Source organism: Impatiens glandulifera, chromosome 4 (genome assembly GCF_907164915.1).
Source record: "Impatiens glandulifera chromosome 4, dImpGla2.1, whole genome shotgun sequence".
Classification (NCBI taxonomy): Eukaryota; Viridiplantae; Streptophyta; class Magnoliopsida; order Ericales; family Balsaminaceae; genus Impatiens; species Impatiens glandulifera.
Genome location: NC_061865.1, coordinates 22,112,990 through 22,121,288, shown reverse-complemented (window position 1 = coordinate 22,121,288; position 8,299 = coordinate 22,112,990). Strand labels below are relative to the sequence as shown.

The 8,299-nt window shown below is 37.8% G+C and overlaps 1 protein-coding gene across 1 annotated transcript; it reads left to right on the top strand.

Annotated features, from left to right (window-relative positions):
* Positions 1–2,784: 2,784 nt before the first annotated feature.
* Positions 2,785–3,240, top strand: LOC124934941 (agamous-like MADS-box protein AGL103). The gene has a single exon (XM_047475428.1). The coding sequence runs from the start codon at positions 2,785–2,787 to the stop codon at positions 3,238–3,240; it is 456 nt and encodes a 151-aa protein (XP_047331384.1).
* Positions 3,241–8,299: the final 5,059 nt, after the last annotated feature.

Sequence of the window (8,299 nt, the reverse complement as noted above, 5' to 3'; positions counted from 1 at the left end):
ACTCGGAGGAGGAAATCACGACTCTTAATTCTATGCCGTTTGCAGGATACTCTATGTCGTTCAAGTGAAACCAACTGCAGATCCATCCATCCATCATTCTATTATAGATTTGTGTGTAGTAAATATATGTTATAGTTCTATATTGATATTTATTGTTCTTAATAAGATTCCAGAACATTTTTATTGAGTTTATCAACATTTCAAGATATATTGAATATGCTTATTATATACGTCTAGATTTGTAATTTTTTATATGTAAAATTTGATTAAGAATTCGTTTGAACCATTTCAATTATCTTAATTTCAAGATCATGAATGTATTTGATCCATTCAAATTATCATCATTTTCGTCATGTATAGACAAGATTAACAAAATAAAATGCCCCATCTTAATTAATTTTTCATTTAAATCGACAACGATAACTTTTTCATATATTAAAGTTATAACCCTTTAATTGGATTGAGATTACAATCTTAATAGTAAATTATTTATAAAAGAACTTAGGTTAAAATTACTTAATAAAAAATAAAATAAGACATCTGGTCAATCTTGTCTATATATTGACAAAGACATTAGATTGTTTAAGAGGTGATAGTGCATAAACATCTTTAAATCTTTATAATAATATTTCATATCTATGAAAGACCTTAAATTGATAACATATTTTACTTACATTAATTTAGGTTCAGAGTAAACACAAATCTTCACATCCATATTTGGATGAACATTTAATTAAAAATGGATTAATTGAGTTACAAAAATTTAAATGAAAGGTAGATAAAGTTGAAAATAAATATGAGGATAATTATAAATGAATTTAAAATAATTAAAATATATATAAACAAATAATTACAAATCCTTCGTATTTGTTATTTATATATAATATATAAATGTAGATTGAAAGAATTTAATTATATATATATTAATGTAGAAGTTAAATATATTATTGTTTGGTTAATAATAATAATTATTATCATCACGATCGGCACGGTTGACACATCACAATTGACGGCACGATCAACACGGTTGACACAACACAATCGATAGCACGATCGTCACGAACGGCATGATCGTCACGAACGGTACGATCGTCATGAACGACACAATTCGCAAAAATGGCACGATTGACATAGTCACAGAATCCTCTATTTCGCAAGCGCTACTAGGGTTTCAATAGTGCTGGTCTGGAAGAAATCAGTGTTGAAAACAAATGTCAGAATAATGCAGTAAACAAGAAAGTAGAGGAAATAGGGGAAACCGAAGAGAAGACAAAAGGCAAATGGAAGGTTGGTTTTAATGAGAGGGCAAACCTCAAAGGGTTGAGAAACCAAACTTTAAGGATGTTGATGCAAGCTATGAATGGAGAAATGATTCTCAACAAAGAAAGGTCTCAACAAATCACTATTTAAGTAAACTTGCACTACCTTCAAGATTGGAACCTTCTAAAAAAAGAGGAGTATGACATTATTGTTAGCTGGTCCGTCAACACAATGAAAGAGTTGACAAAATGTACCAAGACAAAGGTGTATACTCTGAAGAATAACCCAAATTGTCAGGTTGGTCAAGTCTGGAAGAAGAATCCAAACACAAAGCAGGGTCAAAACTTAGCAAAATAAAGTGAAAACAAAATCCCAAAAAACGGACAAATTTTCCTGGGTGAGTTCAAATCAAAGGTGGAAAAACTCGAAAATCCCTTTGAGTTCAAGCTACCATCAGACGTGGAAGAAAATTGCGTTCGATCATGGGAACAGGTGATAGTGGGTAATTATATTGGGAAAGAATCTGCCACTTTTGATGCCACCAAGGAAAAACTCATGAAGCAATGGGAAAAAGAAGGTCTAATGAAGATCACCTCTAACAGTCACGACATGTATTTCCTGAAATTCAATCAAGAGGCTAATCTTGAGAAAATTTTAGAGTTGGGACATACACACGTGGGGAAAGAATGCATGAAGCTCGAAAAATGGAATGAGGGTACGAGCTATGACAATATTCCAAAAGAAACAGTGCAAATCTGGTTCAAGTTGCGAAATATCCCTCCCCACATGTACAACGTAGAAGCCTTAAGCCATTTCGCTAGCCTTCTAGGAAACCCGCTATACATGGACAAAATCACTAAGGAAAACAAAAATCTCACATATACTAGGATGATCGTTGAAGTTCAACCGAAAAGCGTTCTCCCCAACGAAATTACAGTGGTGGATCGAAAGGGAAATGCTACCAAGATGGGCATCCACTATGAATGACGATCGTACAGATGCGTGAACTGCAATACCTTTAAACATTATATAATGAGAAGAAGAAATCGATCAACTACAAACAAAATCCGAATCCCCCCAACGGTAACATAATCACTTTAAAATCTAATCTAACTACAAAATCCTAATAATTACTTTTAAATCCCTAACTAACTTAATCTAAATACAAAATCCTAATATATCAAATATAATAATTACTTTTAAATCCCTAACCTAATCCGCCCAAATCTCTACAAAATCCCACAATCTACCAACTTGGCCCAAATACCTAACACATCTAACTGCAAAATCAACCCAAATCCCTAACCCATCTAACAACACAAAATATATTTTCACTCTCTTTTCAAAAACATAACACAAATTCTCTTAACCCTAATAACGGTAACAAATTTAAAATCAGCCACCTATATATATATTACCAAACCTATTCATTGGTTTATTTGCTCTAATTAACAGCAATTAACAACTCAAACAAATACCATTTTCTCTCTTTTTTAAGACAACTTCATTAATCCTTCAAGTACAATGGTGAAAGAAGGTGCGAAAGAGAATACGATCAAATGCGATAAGAAGAAACAGCAATTGACAATGAAGATGACCAACATTAAGAAGAAGAGCATGGAGCTCTCCTCCCTCTGTGACATCGACGTATGTTTTCTCTGTTTGGAAGAAAATGGAAGAATAGAGTCTTGGCCGGATAATTTAAATCAAGTTAAGCCCATTCTTGAACGCTACAAAAAAGAAGTTTCAAAGAGGAAGAAGAAGACGTCCACTACTATTGCAGCAACAGATCATGTTCAAACATCTAAATCTGGATCGTCTAAAGCTAGAATCGGACCTCTACTTAACGGATTGTCTCAGAAGTCTTTGAAAATATTCTCGAATCAAATTGCAGAAAAAATAGAGTTGATTGCCAACCAATTATCATCCAAGAATCAATCTTTGCCCTTATTGAACTCGGAAGAGGAGATGAACATTTAATTAAAAATGGATTAATTGAGTTACAAAAATTTAAATGAAAGGTAGATAAAGTTGAAAATAAATATGAGGATAATTATAAATGAATTTAAAATAATTAAAATATATATAAACAAATAATTACAAATCCTTCGTATTTATTATTTATATATAATATATAAATGTAGATTGAAAGAATTTAATTTTATATATATTAATGTAGAAGTTAAATATATTATTGTTTGGTTAATAATAATTATTATTATTATCACGATCGGCACGGTTGACACATCACAATCGACGGCACGATCAACACGGTTGACACAACACAATCGATGGCACGATCGTCACGAACGGTATGATCATCACGAACGGTATGATCGTCATGAACGACACAATTCGCAAAAATGGCACGATTGACATAGCCACATAATCCCATGTTTCGCAAGCGCTACTAGGGTTTCAATACAGATTGTGCTTCGTTGTATTCTCCGCGGCACGAGCGACACAGTCAATACCGCATAATCGAAGTCAAGGTCGGCACAAACGACACGATCGCCACGAACGACACGATCGACAGTATCGCGGAAACCCGATTGGATCATTCACAAGCACCACTAGGGTTTTAACCTTTTTAATCGCGCATCGCGATAAACCCGTTGTTTGAATCTGTCTGTTTTTGTCATTTCGAATCAAGAAACATGAAGCTTCTGTAATAGGGAATCATTCTTCTTTATCAACCTTTGGCTCAAGCCTGACCAATTCTCTTAAACATGCACCTGGGGTATCAAATTTCTGCTCCACTCACCCAAAGAAAGTTCAGGATGCAGATAACCAATAGGAAGGAAATAAAGGCACATACCCCATTACGTCTCATAAAAACAAAGACACTCTGGCTAAAGAAGGAAAAGATGACAACTCTAAATTCGTGAGCAAGAGCATAAATGTCAACTCTGGAAAAGCTCCAGGTATGCATTCTTCCACTATAACATTCGATAATTCTGTTAAGATGAATGTCAACGGAGATAAGAGCAAAAATGAAATACATACTGATTGTCCAAATAAACAAACTTTTTCAAATGAATTTGTTGCTGATTCTTTTGGGAATCAGAATCAATCCGATAAAACTGGTAAGTCATAGAGGAAAAAAAGAAAGCAAAATAAAATAGAGGCGACCAACAAGAAGAAGGAAATTACATAGGAACAAAAGGAAAATAGTGCTGGTCTGGAAGAAATCAGAGTTGGAAACAAATGTCAGAATAATGCAGTAAACAAGAAAGCGGAGGAAATAGGGGAAACCGAAGAGAAGGTAAAAGGCAAATGGAAGGTTGGTTTTAATGAGAGGGCAAACCTCAAAGGGTTGAGAAACCAAACTTTAAGGATGCTGATGCAAGCTATGAATGGAGAAATGATTCTCAACCAAGAAAGGGCTCAGTAAATCACTATTCAAGTAAACTTACAAGCACAAAGAGTGTGGGATAACGTGATGCTAGAAGATGTCGACGAACGAATGGATAGAATGGCTCTCGCCGCCATCTATCAAGCAATCCCTAAGGACATCCTTCTCATGGTGGCTGAGAAAGATTCCGCCAAACTAACATGGGAGACATTAAAGACAATGTATGTTGGAGTGGAGAGAGTCAAGGAGGCAAAAATGCAAACCTTGAAGACACAATTTGAAGCGATTCATATGAAGAATGGGGAATCAGTGGATGATTTCGCCATGAAATTGACATCCATCGTGACTAGTATCCGCTCGTTAGGAGAGAAGGTGGAGGAGATCTCCGTCGTCAAGAAGTTCCTTAGATCCTTACCACAAACATACATGCAGATTGTTACAGCGATCGAGCAATTTGGTGACCTCAAGAATATGACCGTCGAGGAGATCGTAGGTCGTCTCAAAGTCCACGAGGAGAGACTTCGCGGATACGGAGACCAAGAGGAGGAGCACATATTGCTCATGCATGATGAATGGATGTCACGAATGAAGAAAAGTGGCGAAGCCAATTTTTCTTCTAGATCGTCGAGTCGCAACAGTAATGGTGGAGATAACCGAGATCGTGGAAAAGTGAGAAATGAAGGTCGAGGTCATGGAGAAAGCTCATCTCGACGAGAAGAAACCAAGCCTTGCAAAGACAAGAGCACAGTGAAGTGTTACGCTTGTCAAAAGTATGGGTACTATGCATCTGAGTGCCCTAACCAAAGGCCCAGCGATGAAGCAAACCTCACTAGCTTCCATGATGAGGAGCCATCATTAATATTTGCCAAGGAAGTGACGAACACTTTTCCCAAAGATGAGGAGACAAACCTTGAAGAGCTCGAGCAAGAATCGTCCAAAGAGGAACCAGATGTGGTGGTGCTTAATGAAGAGAAAGTCATGGCGAACCTCCTCGCAAGTGGCGATGAGTATAATTACACCGACATGCAGTACCTTGACAATGGAGCAAGAAATCATATGACGGGTCATCGAGAGAAGTTCAATGAGCTCAACGAGAAAATCACAAGAAATGTGAAGTTCGGAGACGGCTCACTCGTCGAGATCAAGGGTCGAGGATCCATCTTGTTTGAATGGAAGAACGAAGATCAACGTATATTGACTGTGGTATATTACATTCCAAAATTGAAAAGTAATATTATAAGTCTCGACCAGATGACAGAAAAAGGCAACACGATAATCTTAGCTAGCTCTCTCCTAAATATGTTTGACCAAAATGGTGTTCTATTGATGAAGGTGGAGAAATTGAAAAATTGGTTATACAAGATTTCTCTCGACAAAGGTGCTAGGAACTTGCACTCCTTACCAGGTATGGACCGGTAAGCGACCTCATCTAGAGCACTTGAGAGTATTTGGGTGTAATGGACATGTCAAGACAGCGAGACCACATCTCAAGAAGCTTGATGATCGAAGTCAAGACATGGTGTACCTTGGTGTCGAAGACGAAATCAAGGAACATAGGTTTCTTGATTCAACTTGTGGGAAAATCCGTGTGAGAAGAGATGCCTTGTTCGAAGAGAAAAAGAAGTGAGAGTGGTGCAACGACGACAACGAGCTCGTACAAAACTCCTTGGAGTTCAGAATCCTACGAGATGACGACAACCTAGCGGAGTTGGAAAACGCAACAAGTACACCAAACTCCCATCGTCATCAAGAGAGCTCGGGTGAGTCCAAAACCGAAGTTGGCCCCATCAAACTTCGTTCCCTCGCCGATGTCTATGCGGAGGCACCACTGGTAAAGATGGATCTTGATGAATTGTTGTTTCTCACCACCGACCAGCCAACAACATATCACGAGGCGATAGTTTAAGAGTCATGGAATGAGGCCATGAACAAAGAGCTCGAATTTATCAAGAAGAACAAGACATGGGATCTCACCGACTTACCACCTGGTCACAAGACCATCGGGTTAAAGTGGGTTTTCAAGTTGAAAAGAGATAGCGAATGCAACATCCTCAAGCGTTTTCAAGTTGAAAAGAGATAGCGAATGCAACATCCTCAAGCACAAAGCGAGATTGGTAGCAAAAGACTATGTGTAGAAGCAAGGCGTTGACTTTGAGGAGACATTTGCACTGATGGCGAAACTTGACACAATCAGGACAATTCTTGCAATCGCAGCTCACCGTGGATGGGAGATTCGCCACTTGGATGTCAAATCAGCATTTCTCAATGATGACATCGAAGAAGAAGTCTATGTCGCTCAACCTGAAGGCTTCATCATCAACAATAAAGAGAACAAGTTATACAAGGCTCTTTACGGACTAAATCAAGCACCAAGGATGTGGAACACCTGCCTCAACAAGAGAATGATGAGTCTCGGCTTCATGAAGTATTCTCAAGAGCAGGCTGTGTACACGAAAAACCATAGAGAAGAAGTACTCATTGTTGGCGTATATGTGGACGACTTGATTGTAACATGATCAAGCATCAAGGGTGTTGAAGAGTTTAAAAAACAGATAATGAAGGAGTTCGAGATGAGTGATCTCGGACTACTCTCGTACTATCTTGGTATTAAGGTGGACCAGAAGAAAGATATCATCGAGGTGAAGCAGGAAGCTTATGCGAAGAATGTATTGAAACGGTTTGTAATGGAGGATTGTAACTCGAGCAAGTATCCTATGGAAGCAAAGTTGCAGTTCAGAAAGGATGTGGAAGGAAGTTTAGTGGATCTGAAGGAGTATAGGAGTATCATCGGGTGTCTCAAGTACTTGACGCACACTTGACCCGATATCTCTTATGCAGTTGGCATAGTGAGTCAATACATGGAGAAGCCTACCACTCTACACCAACAGATAGTAAAACACATTATTCGTTACGTGAAGGGAACGACGAGCTATGAGATTCAATTAAGAAGAGGACGAGAAGTTGAAGAACTCGTTGGTTTTACTGACAGCGACTTAGCCGGTGACACAAACGGCAAAAAAATTACTTGAGGCATGGTGTTTTATCTCAACGGGAATCTAATCACCTGACAATCTCAAAAGCAACGAACTGTTGTTTATCTTCATGGAGGTGGAGTGTATGGCAACTACTGTAGCGTCGTGTTAAGGACTTTGGCTGAGAAACTTGTTGAGCGAGGTGCTTGGATGTAACCCAAGGCCAGTAATCCTCTATGTCGACAACAAGTCCGTAATAGCATTAATGAAGAATCCGGTGTTTCATGGACGTAGCAAATACATCGACACTTGGTTCCACTTCATCTGTGAATGCATCGAGAATTGACAGATCGTTGTAGAGTTCGTAGATACTAAAGAGCACCGTGCAAACATTCTCACTAAGGCGCTAGTAAGAGTCAAATTTGTAGAGATGCGAGAGCTGTTCAGCGTGAAGAATCTCGAACCCAATCAAGCTTACGAGGGAGATTGTGAGTTAAAGCATTGATTGTCAAAAAATTGAAAATTATAGGCCCTTATTATATTTTATACCATTAGAGTTTATTTAATTATTAATGGGCTTGGACCTGTATGTATAAGTAATTTAGGGTTTCTATGTTAATTACTACTATATAAGAGTTGTTTGTAAAGGTTAATAATACAACACTTAAGATTCTCAATACTTTTTCCTCTTTAGCAAATATCTATTTTCCAA